The 19,141-nt window shown below is 41.7% G+C and overlaps 1 protein-coding gene across 1 annotated transcript in view; it reads right to left on the reverse strand.

Moving 5' to 3' along the window:
- The window catches only part of LOC110505120 (neuronal membrane glycoprotein M6-a), a 37,498-nt gene that overhangs the window by 10,376 nt on the left and 7,981 nt on the right, over window positions 1-19,141 (reverse strand). Inside the window, exon 2 of the mRNA XM_021584107.2 lies at window positions 2,551-2,743. Within this exon, the coding sequence (XP_021439782.2) occupies window positions 2,551-2,743 (193 nt within the window). The remainder of the gene's footprint in view (window positions 1-2,550; window positions 2,744-19,141) is intronic.

The following is a 19,141-nucleotide window of genomic DNA, read 5'->3' on the forward strand; positions in this document are numbered from 1 at the left end:
CTACATTGAAATAAGACAATAATCACTAACCAAAACAACAATAGACAAGGCATATTGACATATTGATACTCGGCATGTGTAGCCGAGTAATGATAGTGTCCAAAGAGTAGCACTAGATGAGTCAGGGAGTCAATTCCGTAGTCACTGCTTCTCTAGGCGAGCTGGAGACACGGCGATTCAGACAGCTAGCAGGCTGGGGCTAGCAGATGGGCATCCGGCGACGTCGCAACGGAAGAGCCTGCTGAAACCACCTCGGACGGTTACGTCGGCAGACTAGTCGTGTTGGATCGGCGGGGCTCAATGTCGGCAGTAAAGGGTCCAGGCCAATTGGCAACACAGGTATTGTAGCCCAAGAATTAGTTAGTGGACCTCTTTGGCTAGCCGGGAGATGGGCCTAGCTCGAGGCTAGCTCCAGGCTAACTGGTGTTTGCTTCGGGACAGAGGCGTTAGCCAGGAGTAGCCACTCGGATAGCAGCTAGTTAGCTGCAATGATCCAGTGTAAAGGTTCAGAGCTTGCGATAGGAAAATGTGGTAGACAAAAAGCAGTTTGAAATGCTCTGGGTTGATATCGCGCTGTGCAGACTGGTAGGAATTGACCGGGTTGAGGCTGGCTGATGTCTGAGGTAACGTTGAGGACCGCTAGCTAACTGACTACTAGCTAGTAGCTAAACTCAGCAAAAAAGAAACGTCCTCTCACTGTCAACCAGGCACTATTTTCAGCACACTTATTAACATGTGTAAATATTTGTATGAACATAACAAGACTCAACAACTGAGGCATAAACTGAACAAGTTCCACAGACATGTGACAAACAGAAATTGAATAATGTGTCCCAAGAAAAAAGGGGGGAGCAAAATCAAAAGTAACAGTCAGTATCTGGTGTGGCCACCAGTGCATCTCCTCCTCATGGACTGCACCAGATTTGCCAGTTCTTGCTGTGAGATGTTACCCCACTCTTCCACCAAGGCACTTGCAAGTTCACAGACTTTTCTGGGGGGAATGGCCCTAGCCCTCACCCTCCGATCCAACAGGTCCCAGACTTGCTCAATGGGATTGAGATCCGGGCTCTTCGCTGGCCATGGCAGAACACTGACATTCCTGTCTTGCAGGAAATCACACACAGAACGAGCAGTATGGCTGGTGGCATTGTCATGCTGGAGGGTCATGTCAGGATGAGCCTGCAGGAAGGGTACCACATGAGGGAGGACTATGTATTCCTTGTAATGCACAGCATTGAGATTGCCTGCAATGACAACAAGCTCAGTCCGATGATGCTGTGACGCACTGCCCCAGACCATGACGGACCCTCCACCTCCAAATCGATCCCACTCCAGAGTACAGGCCTCGGTGTAACGCTCATTCCTTCGACGATAAACCCAAATCCGACCAACTACCCTGGTGAAACAAAACCGCGACTCGTCAGTGATGAGCACTTTTTGCCAGTCCTGTCTGGTCCAGCGATGGTGGGTTTGTGCCCATAGGCAACATTGTTACCGGTGATGTCTGATGAAGACCTGTCTTACAACAGGCCTACAAGCCCTCAGTCCAGCCCTCAGTCCAGCCTATTTAGTGTCCTAAATTTTCATAACTGTGACTTTAATTGCCTACCGTCTGTAAGCTGTTAGTGTCTTAATGACCGTTCCACAGGTGCATGTTGATTAATTGTTTGTGGTTCATTGAAGCATGGGGAACAATGAAAATCTGTGAAGTTATTTGGATTTTTGGGAATTATCTTTGAAAGACAGGGTCCTGAAAAAGGATGTTTCTTTTTTGGCTGAATTTAGTTAGCTGGCTAGCTTCTGATGGTGGTTCCGGTTCTAAAGTATTAAAATAGTAGATCCGTACCACATTGGGTGAGGCAGGTTGCAGGAGAGTATATTCAGTCCGTAGATGGAAAGTGACATTAAAATACATACATAAGAAATTAAAATATATATGAAGAAAACGATGTAAACACGGGACAGGACGGGACAAGACAAATACACACGTCTGACTGTTACCCCATCTTGGAAGTTATCAATGTAATGATGTCACAGTCAATTCATTGAGATCAACCATTATGTTACTGTCAGTATAGTCCGACAAGACTACTATCAGTATAAATGTCTGCCCATAAAATCAAATCCTTTTTTATATAAATGCATCTCCCTTTCAAGCAGTATAGTCCATTCTCTAACAAACCGGCCATAGTCAGCTATCAACTTAAAATTTCCAGCAAAGGGAAAAATACTTTTTTTTCTCTCTCTCTTTCATTAATCCATAAATCCACACAACATAATTTGGATTAATTGTCACTAATTTGAACAAGAAGGAGCGCTACATCATTCGTGGGAGACATGTTTGTAGACTCGTTTGAGACCGTGTTCTTTTACCAGAATACAATGTTTGTCTTTTCTGCCCCGTCTGCAATTACTGTACATTTAGGTTCCTTAATGTAAGGTTTCTCAAAGTACATAGCAGCTACTTGGTATAGGAGTAACTTTCAATTGGTACACAGCAGTACATCTTGAATGTTTCCAGTGTAGCTCCTAGGTGTGTAGCTTACTCACATGGTGAACACGTCCAAGGAATCCACGGGTCCCCGGACCACCTCAAAGTAGTTCTGCAGGATGGTGACGGTCCCGGAGAGGGCCTCGTGCCCGCAGCCGCAGAACAGTGCCACCCCAGCATACAACAGGATGGTAGCGATGAGCGACGGGTACGGAATGCCACCCAGGCATTTGATGCAGCACTCCAGGCATCCTGAGCACACACAGAGACGTGAGACAGAGAAGGTCAGACATCACTCATGAAAGATAAAAGGGAATTGTCACTATATACAGTACATCACAGCCATGGGACAACAGAAGGTTGGAGAAAACCATTTGAGAGTATTTGTTGAGAGTGCTGGACAATAATCTTGATAGGAATCAATCAGACTAAGCTGGGGTCAGTTCAAGGCCTTTTTTGACCACGACAACAACTAAAATGTTGTTATGATAGTTGGTAACCATAATAGTAGTTAACCTAATCAATATGGTAACTGTTTTTAACGATAAATATTATGTGACTCGGTGGCACACTTCATGGGGTTTCGACACAGGAGATTCTTCACCTAAGAACAATGTGGTACAGTATGGTATCTTTATACACAGTGGTCATCCTCTACACATTGGTGGTGAACTGCAGTCTAGGTCCAGAAATGGATATACAGGTTAGTATGAGGAATGAGATGAACTCAACGGAACCCCTACTGAACCCAGCAAAGCTCTGGTGCAGTTGACCCTTTCAGCCTGAGCCCTAGGTGAAGTCTGACCTCTAGGCATTCAGGCCTTCCACTCTGTCTGGCCACACATCCCATGGGATCAGGGGAAAGAGTTAATAGAGTTCTCCGTTCCTCAGTCTGTGTCTTTGTGTATGTGAATGGAATGGAATGTAAGGATGTATTTGACTGGATTATTGTTTCATATTAGGAAAGCATCACACACCCATTTAAATGTTCCTGTATGTTGGTGCTTGTGTACGTATCTGGACAGTGAGTTAATTCTGTAAGTAATGGCTGCTATGCCAACATACAAATACATTTTGTACATGCATAGCTTTCTTTCAGGCTAATGCAATATGCATCAGGTTTGTCCCATTTCAATTGTATAAGTGAGCCTCACTCTTTCACGGTCAGATATAAACTGATTTTGAGTCAAATAGTATTTCCTCTCCTCCCACTGCACTCTGAAATATGCTCCCCAAATCAATGAACAGCGCTATTGAAATGCACAAATGTAATTTCACGCTCATATGACTGGAGAATTTCCTTCAGTGCATCTACATCACTTGATGAACTCTTCTCCATTCATCCTTATTCAATCCCCGCTCACGTTTCCCATTCAAAAAGAAAAAGTCTATAAACCAAGCCGAGTCCATTTTTATTGTAATTCTCAAAGATACCAATCAATTGCATCTCCATCATCGCAGCCAGGCAATCATTTCCTCTATCACGCCTCGTGTTGAGCTTCACTTTCTCTGCGATGCGAACGCAATAGCCCTCTTCTTCCTCCCTCCTCCACGCTCTGCTTATGTTTCTATACAGACTGTGAATGGAATACCAAGTAGTCTAGCTAGCTACCTCCGTCACAGCCTGCTAGCTTGGGGAGGGCTGAGCGTCTCAGACTGATCCTCAACCTAGGCTAGCCTATCTGCATCCTCGCAGTTGTAATCCAATGCCAGCCTGTATCGTCTTGTCGTCATGGCCGATTCAAATCATTTCCCAGCTATGACATCTCTATTTTAGGGCTCTCTTCACTTTAATGACTCATGTCATGTTCGTTAAAATGGTTTTATTAGGCTTTTGCATTATTCAGATATGTCACCCATAATTGGAGGACACATTTATTTGAGCTCAATTTTAAAAGGGTAATCTGAAACTTTGTTATGCTTTACACTAAATTGTGTCTGTTTATCATTACAAACCATTAGTATGTTACAACATATGTAAACTACACAGGTTTAAAATAGGAACCTACGGTAAACATATATATAATTTATTATTATATTATATTATATATTATATATAATATATATATATATATATTGTAACGACCCTGGGTTTATATACTGTTTATATATATATATATATATATATATATATATATGTATATATATATATATATATATATATATATATATATATATATATATACAGTATATATAAATGTTTGTCTTCTTTTCATAACTTAGATATTTTTTGGCATAGCTTGGCTTTCACACTTCCATTGCAGAAACGTTGAAAGAATTCACATTAGTGTTGATGTATACGCCTGCCATTGGAATCAATAATGAAACACCGTGGCTGCTTATGACTGGACAGAGTTAATAGGCGGTGGTGGGATTTATGGATCACTAGGCCACGACAAATACTGTTATAATATCCCTGGGACCTGACAATGAAGACTAAAGCTAAATGGGATAGTGTTGCCATGGCAACTGGGGTGGATATGGGTTGATCACACCAAACTCTGTCTCGAGGGATAGGGAATTCATGATTGGCAGGTAATTGAGGTTACGGTATGCTTTGTCAGTATAAAGGCAATTGATGGTATCATATAATGACAAGGATCGGTAGCAAATTCGCATTAGACCAATAGGCCAATAATAAACAGTATGTCATCAATATATTGTATAAATCATTTCAACGGCCGTATGTATGGCCATATTTTCAGTACTCATTCAATATTTATAGGAGAAGGAGATACCATATCTTGGCATTAACACAGATTTCCATGGCACTTTTGTCTTCTAACAAGTTTTCAATCTCAACAACTCTCCACTTGAAAACAACAGCTACTCCTCCCATCATCACAGTCTAATTTCACAGCACTACATTGATCTTGAGGTCCCTGACTCAAATCTTTGTGTGTTTATGCGATGCTAGGGAAAATGAAAAACTAGTGTGAATTGACTGAAAGAGCCACTGGATGCTTTCTTCATAATTGAGCAAGGCAGCACAGTAACAGCACAGCAGAGCGCCAGCCACTTCCATCCGTTATCCCACGGCGGCTGCATTGGTGTTACATTACCTGGGATGAGAAAAATCCCTGTTGAATGAGCTGCCACTGGGGTTCCAATTGATCGTGCTCACAGTGGAAGAGGATTGGGTGTGTTGTTGTTGGGTATCAACTGGCCAAGGTCAGTTTAGGTGCACTGTAAAAACGCTTCCCTGTAAAGCTACAGCATTATAATGGCGCCAGAGTTGTCATCTTAATGCTGTAATTTAGGCTTTACAGCGAAGATGCTGTATTCTATTTTACAGTACTATTTTCCTTAGTAAAAACATATTACAGGATCCAAGCTGTAAGTGTTTTGGGTATATGTTATGAAAGGGAGCATTCCCTCTCTCTAGCGATGTATTTAGCATGAAACCGAGGTTTGCTAGCCTACTGTAGGTACCAGTCTGTTTGTGCCATCATGACACTTCTTGCTACTCCTTGACATGCCAAAACTGAGAGCAGCTACAGTGTTGCTTGGAGACAAGTTAAATTAACTGTTACATCTGTTTTTACAGATTGGCCAAAGGTGGATAATGGTTAACAATTACATATATTGTATTTTATAGCCTACTTAACTCACATTTATAAATCAAATCAAATCAAATTGTATTTGTCACATGCCCCAAGTTCAACAGGTACAATGAAATGCTTACTTACAAGACATAACCAACAATGCAGTTTAAAAAAATAACAATAATAAAAATATAAAATAAAATAAGAATAAGAAATAAAAGTAACAAATAGTTAAAGAGTAGCAGTAAAATAACAACAGCGAGGCTAAATACAGGGGGTCAATGTGCGGGGGCACCGGATAGTCAATGTGCGGGGGCACCGGATAGTCGAGATAATTGAGGTAATATGTACATGTAGATATAGTTATTAAAGTGACTATGCATACACAATAACAGAGCGTATTAGCAGTGTTAAAGAGGCGGGGGGTGGCATAGCAAATAATCTGAGTAGTCATTTGATTAGATGTTCAGGAGTCTTATTACTTGTGGGTAGAAGCTGTTTAAAAGCCTCTTGGACCTAGACTTGGCGCCCCGGTATCGCTTGCCATGCAGTAGCAGAGAGAACAGTCTATGACTAGGGTGGCTGGAGTCTTTGACAATTTTTAGGGCCTTCTTAGGACACCGTCTTGCATAGAGGACCAGGATGGGCCGTACGCACTGGGCCGTACGCACTATCCTCTGAACGGAGCCCGAGCCGTTGCCATACCAGGCAGTGATGCAACATGCTCTTGATGGTACAGCTAACATAACATTTGGACCATGTAAGTTTGTTGGTGATGTGGATACCAAGGAACTTGAAGCTCTCAACCTGCTCCACTACAGCCCCGTCAATGAGAATGGGGGTGTCATGACTGTCCTGATCAGGTCAGGTTACAGGAGACCACAACCCTGCAGATTATCTCTCAACCCCAACAGAGGAGGAGAGATCTAGGGGTCTGAAGATGTGTGGGTTTTATGACCCCTCATGCCCCTGGTAAATCTCAGGCCACAGACAAATTCCTTTGTCCTGTTACTATGGAGAACCAGCCTCAGAACATTAAACATGAAATAAAGAGACTTTGGAACCATGGTTTCCGTCAGCCACAATGGTGGTCATGACGATAGATGGAATATGAAAATGTATGTCATTTTTGTATTGTTATTTGTTAAAGGTTAATAGATGACTTTATTATGAAAACATTGTAACGGGAAGAGTTTTCCTAGTATATGTTTTATGTTTATACATTATACGTTGTGTGGAAAATGTACAAATCAAAGGGAATGTTTTGGTAAAGATGAAATGTGAAGTTAGTTGTCTACAATTGGATTTGAGAAAAACCTAGACCTTACTCTTAATTTGGTACGCTCAGAGAATTGCCCTAAAGTTGGTTACGCCCACTTCTGACACGAGGGTATAAAACCTGTGAGTAAAGAATTTAGAGATAAGACTACATGACCCAAGCTGCAGCCAAGGTTTAAAAAGTCAACGAACCCAGAACAAAACACAAGTCTGAAGACAAATAAATATTTTTCTACCCAAGCTATGGATGAGTAGCTGTGTCTAAGCGGGTGAAGTCAAGCCGGACCCCCTAGCATCCAATCCCAGCGAATCGTGGTATTTAAACGGTTTCATTCTTATGCTGTGAGCTCTGAGCAACAGAGCTGTCTGTTCTCAGAAGACACCTTCCAGAGCAAGGGTGAGGGAACAGACTCCTAAGCCAAAAGAACACTGACATTGTGAGGACGACCAGAAAGGTGCGCCGGAGAAGTGCGTCACCTGAACGGTCCAAGCAGAGAATCCTCTGAGATCTTCCCCACGTAATTACATCATTATATTCTGACCCATAAGAGCGGCAGTTTGGGGCAAGACTAGGGTTAAAATAGCATAGCTGACAAATTCACCGCAATGTATATTTCTCTCGTGTACTTACTTTTTCCTCTCTCTCTTTGAAATCCCCATTTTGGGTAACACGCGCCATAGTGTGTTTGCCGGTTATACTAAGTTCTCATCAATAGCCTATAATGTGTTTTGTCTATGTGTATCTTTTATTATCATTTTAGCTTTCTAGTAAATAAACTAAGATTGGGTTCGTGCAGATTCACGGACTATATGACGTTCAGAACTAGATTGTAGAGGTAACTGGTTAATTAGAGGCTGTTGTAAAAACAATATTCTGATATTCTTTGAGTTAATTTGGGAAATAGAAACTCAATAAAAACTGATTTTCCCATGGTGCCCCAGGTTAATGAGTTAATAATTTGCTTGATTTAGTTAATCACGCAATTACAAACTTTTAATCATTTGATGAGCAACAGTCGTCATATTAACTAATACAACGTCACGATAGGGGTGTGCTCAGTCCTCCTTTTCCTGTAGTCCACAATCAACTCCTTTGTCTTGATCACATTGAGGGAGAGGTTGTTGTCCTTGCACCACACGGTCAGGTTTCTGACCTCCTCCCTATAGGCTGTCTCGTCGTTGTCGGTGATCAGCCCTACCACTGTTGTGTCATTGACAAACTTGATGATGGTGTTGGAGTCGTGCCTGGCCGTACAGTCATGAGTGAACAGGGAGTACAGGAGGGGACTGAGCACGCATCCCTGACGGGCCCCCGTGTTGAGGATCAGCGTGGCAGATGTTGTTACCTACCCTTACCACCTGGGTGCGGCCCGTCAGGAAGTCCAGGATCCAGTTGCAGAGGGAGGTGTTTAGTCCCAGAGTCCATAGCTTAGTGATGAGCTTTGAGGGCACTATGGTGTTGAACGCTGAGCTGTAGTCAATGAATAACATTCTCACATGGGTATTCCTTTTGCCCAGGTGGGAAAGGGCAGTGTGGACTGCAATAGAGATTGCACCATCTGTGGATCTGTTAGGGAAGTATGCAAATTGGAGTGGGTCTAGGGTTTCTGGGATAATGTTGACAACAACAAAGAAGTTAATGCCAACAACAAAAACTTTTTTTGTCCCTCTGACATTTTTATTTTACCTTTATTTAACTAGGCAAGTCAGTTAAGAACAATTTCTTATTTTCAAATGAGCCATGACCAGCCTGGAATCCTGGCGAAACTGCCATGTCATATTACAACAACAAAGAAGTTAATGCCAACAACAAAAACTTTTTTTGTCCCTCTGACATTTTTATTTTACCTTTATTTAACTAGGCAAGTCAGTTAAGAACAATTTCTTATTTTCAATGACAGCCTAGGAACAGTGGGTTAACTGCCTGTTCAGGGGCAGAACAACAGATTTGTACCTTGTCAGCTCAGGAATTTGAACTTGCAACCTTCCAGTTACTAGTCCAACACTCTAACCACTAGGCTACCCTGCCGACATCAATGCATGTGGATAGAACAGCAGCATATGTAGGGGAGAGTGGTGGAAACAAAACAAAAAGGGTTTCTAGGAAACCTTACACAAAATATTTAGGAAGAGGTGAAGGAAGAAACCACATGGAGAATGTTAGGTAAAAAAAAAACAAGATTTTCACAGTCAAATTCATTTGTGTTAAAGGTTTCATGATGCTTGTATCTAAACCAAAGAAGATACTTTAAAGATTGTTCTTTACATCAGTTGGGGTCTCAATAATCTTCGATATGAGGTCCAAACCTAGCATGAAAGTGCATCCTTGTGTGGGATAATTTAATAAAAATGTTTGCCTTGGGGTAAGTTGAGCCAATGGTTGAGACAATGGAAAGTTGAGACAAAAAGTTTTCTTCCCAGGCATAATGCAAGGCGTCGCTAGGATAGGAGGTAACTACAGGCCTGGCCTATGTTAAAAGTGTTCAAAAAATAATGTAATGTTTGTTAGGCGTTAAGCCTGTGTTAAAAGATGCTTAAAGAGCGACTGTCCCTAAAAAAAACAACTAATCACTTTGAAAATGGCCTATGTGGCATCGATATGAGTCAAAAACATTTATTCTAGCGTCAAAATTGGCTACAAAGTGTAAATAGGATAATTTTGGCCATAAAGTCAGTCCCGTCTAAAACAAAGTTTGGAACAGTGTGTCCAAATGAGTAATTGAAGGTTGGGTTTGGATTATAATTATCTCAACAAATCATGCCCCTTTTTGCCAAGCTCCACAAAGGGGCATGTCTACATCCACTTTGCTTCCCTGTTGACTGGGGATCTTGTTTCATCACCCCCAACCAACGCGTACAAAGGACCACTGCCGTTTGAGACTGAAAAGCCCTATGTGGATTGAACATGCAATGCATGCTTCCAGCAGGGTGAACAGCCAAAACTATGGTTGGAGCCTGTCATGATGCGGAATAGGTGGTTGTAGTTTGTTGCTCCCCAGTGGTGGTGAGTATACCAGCAGCTAGACCATAGATTGCTGGTTATGTATTTGGTCATTTTATACACCTGTCAGCAATGGGTGTAGCTGAAATAGCCAAATTCACTCATTTGAAGTGTCCACATACTTTTGTATATATAGTGTATTTTTTACGAATTCTGCCAGTAACAGTAATGGCAACATTGACATTTAAAATAAATTTGACCACATCATATGGCAAAGTTGTTTCCTACTAATTATTTGCCTACTTTAGCAATGTCATCATATTTCCATGCCACTGTAACTTAGTGTAATTTAGACTAAACAGTCACCAGCATCCGAGGTGCAACCCATGTCTATGGCACAAATAAATATTGGATGCAGCTATGGTGGTACTTACTAGCTTACTCATGTCTGACTACTATTCAACAGTGTACTAACTAGCAGCAACAAAACACAAACCAACCCAGGGCCATAGCAAAACATGTCACAGTTGGTTGCATACTGTAACGTAGTCACTGGCCTGAATCTAATTCAATCTGGAGCCAGTCAGCCTACATCTGGCATTATGGTCAGATTTGCCAAATGGAGGGTGAGGGAGAGTTTTGTATCCGTCTCTGTGTGTGGAGAAGTAGTTGTCTAGAGTTTTTTTCCTCTGCTTGCACATGTGACATGCTGGTAGAAATGAGGTAAAACGGATTTAAGTTTGCCTGCATTAAAGTCCACGGCCACTAGGAGCCCCGCTTCTGGATGAGCATTTTCTTGTTTGCTTATGGCCGTATTCAGCTCGTTGAGTGCGGTCTTCGTACCAGCATCGGTCTGTGGTGGTAAATAGATGGCTACAATTAATATAGATGAGAACTCTTTTGGTTGATAGTGTGGTCTACAGCTTATCATGAGGTATTTTAACTCAGGCGAGCAATACCTCAAGACTTCTTTGATATTAGACATCGTGTACCAGCAGTTATTGACAAGTAGACACACACCCCCGCCCCTCGTCTTACCAGACGTAGCCGCTCTGTCCTGCCGATGCACATAAGATGTTACAGTTTTTAATGTCCCGTTGGTAGGACAGTCTGAATCGTAAATAGTCCAGTTTGTTTTCCAATGATTGCACGTTGGCCAATAATATGGAGGGTGGTGGTGGTTTACCTACTCGTTGGCAAATTCTTACAAGGCACTCCCCCTTTTTCTCCTTCTTTTCTTCACACAGGTGACTGGGATTTGGACCTTGTCTTGACATAGCAGTATATCCTTCCCATCTGACTCATTAAAGAAAAAATCTTAACAGAGTAATCTCTGTTCTGATGTCCAGAATATATTTTCGGTCATAAGGGATGGTAGCAGCAACATTATGTACAAAATTAGTCACAAACAATGTGAAAAAACAAACAAAATAGCACAGTTGGTTTGGAGCCCATAAAAAATATGGGACACCACACAGGACGGTATGACCACTCTGACATGTTTCCAAGGTAGCCCTATTACCACAAGATAAAATGCCAATAGCCATTGTATCGGCTGGGAATTACAATGAAAGATGAAATGCGCACATTATTATATTAGCAGAACACTACTTCTATGGTATTATGTAAGGGTTGTTTATTCTACATGGATCTGTTACTACATTTGACAGTTATTAAAACACTTAGATTAGAATACCTACATAAATTCAGCAATTGCATTCTTCTCATATTACACTATAGGCTACTGACCTATTCAAAGGTTCCTTTGGCATCTCACCATACATCTGCCTGAAGTTATTGAACTAAGGTTTGTTCTGCAGGCAAGGTTCTGACAGATGGGTGTGTCTTGGTGATGGAAAGGACACACCCAAGAAACACCCACATCAAACCACACCCCCAAGCCAAACAGCTCCGAATGTATAATTACTTAGGTGTTGCCAGCTGTGGGTATGTGGGCAGGATTAAAATGAACCCAACCCAAGGAACACTGTTACAGTACCTTTCATTCCATGACATACAGTACCAGTCAAAAGTTTGGACAAACCTACTCATTCAAGAGTTTTTATTCAATTTTACTATTTTCCACATTGTAGAATAATAGTGAAGACGTCAAGACTTTGAAATAACACATCTGGAATCACGTAGTAACCAATCACGTAGTTAAACAAATCAAAAAATATGTTATAGTAGCAACCCTATGCCTTGATGACAGCTTTGCACACTCTTGGCATTCTCTCAACCAGCTTCACCTGGAATGCTTTTCCAACAGTCTTGAAGGAGTTCCCACAAATGCTGAGGACTTGATGGCTGCTTTTCTTTCACTCTGCAGTCCAACTCATCCCAAAAGATCTCAATTGGGTTAAGGTCGGGTGATCTTTGAGGCCAGGTCATCTGATGCAGCACTCCATCACTCTCCTTCTTGAAAAAAAAGCCCTTACACATCCTGTAGGTGTGTTGGGTCATTGTCCTGTTGAAAAACAAATGGTAGTCCCACTAAGCACAAATCAGGTGGGATGGTGTATCGCTGCAAAATGCTGTGGTAGCCATGCTGGTTAAGTGTGCCTTGAATTCTAAATAAATCACTGACAGTGTCACCAGCAAAGCACCCCCACACCACCACACCTCCCCCTCCATGCTTCACGGTGGGAACCACACATGCGGAGATCATTAGTTCACTTACTCTGCATCTCACAAAGACACAGAGGTTGGAACCAAATAGCTCAAATTTTGACAGATCAAACAACAGATTTCCACCGGTCTAATGTCCTTTACTCATTTTTCTTGGCCCAAGCAAGTCTCATTTTCTTATTGGTGTCCTTTAGTAGTGGTTACTTTGAAGCAATTCGACTATGAAGGCCAGATTCACACAGTCTCCTCTGAACAGTTGATGTTGCGATGTGTCTGTTACTTGAATTCTGTGAAGCATTTATTTGGGCTGCAGGTTCTGAGGCTGGTAACTAATGAACTTATCCTCTGCAGTAGTGGTAACTCTGGGTCTTCCTTTCCTGTGAGAGCCAGTTTCATCATAGCGCTTGATGGTTTATGCAACTGCACTTGAATAAACTTTCAAAATTCTTGACAATTTCCGCATTGACTGACCTTCATGTCTTAAAGTGATGATTGACTAATTTCTCTTTGCTTATTTGAGCTGTTCTTGCCATAATATGGATTTGGTCTTTTACCAAATAGGGCTGTCTTCTATATATCCCCCCTACTGTGCTTCTCCAACTGCATTGCTTGCTGTTTGGGGTTTGAGGCTGGGTTTCTGTACAGCACTTTGAGATATCAGCTGATGTACGAAGGGCTATATAAATAAATTTGATTTGATTTGATTACCTTGTCACAACACAACTGATTGGCTCAAATGCATTAATAAGAAGGATAAGGATAAGGATAAGGATAATAAGAAGAAGAATAATTTCCACAAATTAACTTTTAACAAGGCACACATGTTAATTGAAATGCATTCCAGGTGACTACCTCGTGAAGCTGGTTGAGAGAATACCAAGAGTGTGCAAAGCTGTCATCAAGGCAAAGGGTGGCTACTTTGAAGAATCTGAAATATACAATACATTTAGTTTTGTATAACACTTTTTTGATTACTACATGATTCAATGTGTGTTATTTCATTGTTTTGATGTCTTCACTATTATTCTACCATGTGGAAAATAGTAAAAATAAAGAAAAACCCTTGAATGAGTAGGTGTGTCCAAACTTTTGACTGGTACTGAATGTATATTTTGTCTAACTTCTCGCATATCTCAGTTTTGGAAGAGACTGACTTTATGAAAAAAAAAGATCCTATTTACTCTTTGTAGTACATTTTCCCTCTAGAATAAATGTTCCTGACTCATATCGATGACACAAAGGTAATTTTCAAAATGAGAAGTTTATTTTTAGGGTCTCTCGCTCTTTAAAGGGATAGTGGGAGATTCTGGTAGACTTCCAGTCATTGTGCTTATGCTAGTTAGCATTGGCTCGCAAAACTACCAACAACATCCTTCAAACTGCACGTAGAGACATACATTTTTTTATCCATGAGTTCATCTGACTCATCTGCTTAATTGTCAGAATGTTGCACTATCCCTTTAAATGATGATCATACTATGCTCTTGAACTTTATTGTATGAAACATTTTAATTAGGACACCATTACATATAAAATGAACTTAATACAGTACGTAAAAACATGGCTACATGTGGAGAAGCTTTGAGCTATAAATAAATGCTGAATCAAGAGACAGGCTCCACCTTCAATTGACCCATCGCTATGCCCTGTCCCAGAATTTGGAGCAACCAATCGCAACGTTCTGGTGGATAGCAACTGGCATCAAGTCCGACTCCTCGATCAAGCTCAGCTTGTTTGAAGCCAATGAGGGCAATGGCAAAAACTGAGAGTTTATCAAATAATAAATGGTTTAAATTGGCTAAATAACCAAACAGTGCACCAAGGGTACTTGCAACTGTGATTCCTGAAATGCAAGGCCTGTTGGAGTATTTGGTTATCTGAAATTGCTTGGTTGCTGGTTAGCTAGATCTCAGTCTCATTGACCACCATTGAAAGCGTTTCTAATGCTAGAATGCTAGATAGTTAGTTAATATGATTTGTTTACTCCAATTGTATGTTAGTTAAGTTAGCTTAGCAAAAAAATAAACGTCCTCTCACTGTCAACTGTGTTTATTTTCAGCATACTTAACATGTGTAAATATTTGTATGAACATAACAAGTTTCAAAAACTGAGACATAAACTGAACAAGTTCCACAGATACAGTATGTGACTAACAGAAATGGAATAATGAGTCCCTGAACAGCTGTCCGTCCTGTTTCCCTGTAGCGCTGTCTTAGGCGTCTCACAGTACGAACATTACAATGTATTGCCCTGACCACATCTGCAGTCCTCATGCCTCCTTGCAGCACGCCTTGGCACGTTCACACAGATGAACAGGGACTCTGGGCATCTTTCTTTTGGTGTTTTTCAGATTCAGTGGAAAGGCCTTTTTAGTGTCCTAAGTTTTCATAACTGTGACCTTACTTGCCTACCGTCTGTAAGCTGTTAGTGTCTTAACGACCCTTCCACAGGTGCATGTTCATTCATTGTTCATGGTTCATTGAACAAGCATGGGAAACAGTGTGTCAACCCTTTATAATGAAGATCTATGAAGTTATTTGGATTTTTACGCATTATCCTTGAAAGACAGGGTCCTGAAAAAGGGACGATTCCTGTTTAGCTGAGTTTATATTATGAATACAACTTTCATCTGCTGTCGACATCAGGATATGATTTGAGAGCAAGTTAACTCCAAAAGTGGTAGATTTGACTGTATGCAGTCCACCACAACATACCCAATAATCTTCTGATTAGCAAGGGGTAGTCTGTGTTTAATTTCACTGTGTAATACAACCACAATTTGAGATCATTGAAGAGATTTTAGTAGTTTGAATGAGGAATTGGGTTTCAGAGGGAAATGTTGTCTGACGCTGCAACAGTAACCAAGGGGGGCGGGCTTAGAGAAGGATCAATTGTCTCCCGCACAAAAAGCCCCTCTTCAAAAATTTAAGCCTGTAATTTGGTCGTGACCCGTCTCTCCAGTCCAATCAACAGCAGGCGTCTCTCTCTAATACAAAGAGAAAGGACACCCCCCTCCCATGCCCCCTCCCCATTCCCACCTCTCTCCCATCTGTCTGCATCATGTCCGAAAGGCAAAAGGGGTACACAGACACACACACAAATGCACGTAGGCACACAAACGTGCACGCATGCACAAACCCTCAACCACCCATGACTCATATAAATGGTTGAGGTTACCATCATATAATGGTCACCTCTCATAAAACATTGATGATGCAAAGTTTGATGATGAAGAGGTGAGGGGGGGCCAGAGGGAGATCTTGAGAGAGAAGGAAAGAGAATACATAAGAGAAAGCAAATGAGTGTGGTTGGAGTGGCTTGTGGTGTACATAAGGTACATTTGCGCATTTATTGTTCACTAGATCTGGAAGCCTGGAGACTTACACTAAGCAGTGGGGGGTATGGTTGGATGTTTTAGTCTGTGAATGTCGGAAGAGTACGTGTCTTGACACTCGCTTTCCCGATACCGTTAGTTCGGCCTCTTCCCCTGCCTGGAGCATGCAGGTTTTCAGAGCTCTCCCTGTCCCTTATTACTCTGCGCATGTTTAATCAACCAGTATGGTTGCCATGTCAACCACGGTGCAAAATCTGTGAATAGACAAGGGTACTTCAGAGCTGTGACCCAGTTACTGTGTGTCAACAAATTCACTAGGACAATGGTGAATGAGACTCATTACACAGATAACCCTCTGGGGTGAAGTACAGTGCATGCCCAGGTCAGATCTGAAAGCCCAGGCATTGGTTTTGAAAGGGACTGAATTAATCAAGCCTCCCAAATGATGTACATGCTTCTGTAATGTTTGGTGAAATATTTAACCATGCGAGCAGGTTTCGTGCAGTTGTCTCCAATGTGTGATTTTAAGTTCAGTCCCAAATTATTATATTTACCATTACAATTACGTTTTTAGATGCACAATTCATATTTATATTAATATGATCACATCATATAAAGTCAAATAACTTTCGATAAAAGATAAGACATTCCCGACCGAAAAGTTATTGAAATATGTTGTCAAGTTTTTTGAGCACATGCTGGACATTATTGTGAGAACAATGAGAAATTACTCAGACGTTGGCCAGTAGGGGAAAGTGGTGTAAGTTGAGCCGAAGTGGTCAGTTGAGCCACCCTTTATAGGAAACGATATACAAAATATATAATTTGGCCAAATATTAATGAAGAGGTAATAATTTCATGGAGTCAGTGAAGAAAGAAACCACATGGAAAAGTGGTAAGCAAGTTAGGTTTGAAAAACTGATTTTCACCAAGTCAAATACATTTATTGGGTTAGAAGTTTCATGAAGCTTGTATCTAAACCAAAGTAGCTAATTTAAAGATCTCTATAAGCTTCAATATGAGGTCCTAAACCAGACATGAAAGTGCATTCTTGTCACTGTGTGGGCTAATAGTCTAAATGTTTGCCTTGGGGTAAGTGGCATATGTTAAAAGTGTAAACAAAAAGTACAAAGTGTTTGTTAGGTGAATGCAAAGATGGCGTAGCAGTCAGATGTCTTTGTCCTGTCGTGTCCCTTGTATATATCGTTTTACATATTTTTCTTCGCATATCTTTTAAAATATTTAGCTAAACCTCAACTTCTAAATACTCTCCTGCAACCCTCCTCACCCAATGTAGCGTGGATTAGCTTTTTTTTCTAAAGTATTTATACTTTATATTTATATAGTATTTATAGCCCCCACCATTTCTCCTTTACCCAAATCCAGATAGCTGATGTTCTGAAAGAGCTGCAAAATCTGGACCCCTACAAATCAGCCGGGCTAGACAATCTGGACCCTCTCTTTCTAAAATGATCTGCCAAAATTGATGCAACCCCTATTACTAGTCTGTTCAACCTCTTTTTCGTATCGTCTGAGATTCCCAAAGATTGGAAAGCTGCAGCGGTCATCCCCCTCTTCAAAGGGGGTGACACTCTAGACCCAAACTGCTACAGACTTATATCTATCCTACCCTGTCTTTCTAAGGTCTTCGAAAGCCAAGTTAACAAACAGATTACTGACCATTTCGAATCCCACCATATCTTCTCCGCTATGCAATCCGGGTTCAGAGCTGTTCATGGGTGCACCTCAGCCACGCTCAAGGTTCTAAATGACATCATAACCGCCATCGATAAGAGACATTACTGTGCAGCCGTATTCATCAACCTGGCCAAGGCTTTCGACTCTGTCAAACACAAAATTCTTATTGGCAGACTCGACAGCCTTGGTTTCTCAAATGATTGCCTCGCCTGGTTCACCAACTACGTCTCTGATAGAGTTCAGTGTGTCAAATCGGAGGGCCTGTTGTTCGGACCTCTGACAGTCTCTATGGGTGTGCCACAGGATTCAATTCTCGGGCCGACTCTCTTTTCTGTATACATCAATGATGTTGCTCTTGCTGCTGGTGATTCTCTGATCCACCTCTATGCAAACGACACCATTCTGTATACTTCTGGCCCCTCTTTGGACACTGTGTTAACTAACCTCCAGACGAGCTTCAATGCCAAACAACTCTCCTTCCGTGGCCTCCAACTGCTCTTAAACGCAAGCAAAACTAAATGCATGCTATTCAATCGATCACTGCCCGCACCTGCTCGCCCGTCCAGCATCACTACTCTGGACGGCTCTGACTTAGAATACGTGGACAACTACAAATACCTGGGTGTCTGGTTAGACTGTAAATTCTCCTTCCAGACTCACATTAAGCATCTCCAATCCAAAATTAAATCTAGAATTGGCTTCCTATATCACAACAAAGCATCCTTCACTCATGCTGCCAAACATACCCTCGTAAAACTGACTATCCTACCGATCCTCGACTTCGGTGATGTCATCTATAAAATAGCCTCCAACACTCTGCTTAACAAACTGGATGCAGTCTATCACAGTGCCATCCGTTTTGTCACCAAAGCCCCATACACTCCCCACCATTGCGACCTGTATGCTCTCGTTGGTTGGCCCTCGCTTCATACTCGTCCCAAACCCACTGGCTACAGGTTATCTACAAGTCTCTGCTCGGTAAAGCCCCACCTTATCTCAGCTCACTGGTCACCATAGCAGCACCCACTCGTACCACGCGCTCCAGCAGGTACATCTCACTGGTCACCCCTGAAGCCAATTCCTCCTTTGGTCGTATTTCCTTCCAGTTCTCTGCTGCCCATGACTGGAACGAATTGCAAAAATCTCTGAAGCTGGAGACTCACATCTCCCTCACTAGCTTTAACCACCAGCTGTCAGAGCAGCTCACAGATCACTGCACCTGTAC

The sequence above is a fragment of the Oncorhynchus mykiss genome, chromosome 31, assembly GCF_013265735.2.
Source record: "Oncorhynchus mykiss isolate Arlee chromosome 31, USDA_OmykA_1.1, whole genome shotgun sequence".
In the NCBI taxonomy this organism is placed as follows: domain Eukaryota; kingdom Metazoa; phylum Chordata; class Actinopteri; order Salmoniformes; family Salmonidae; genus Oncorhynchus; species Oncorhynchus mykiss.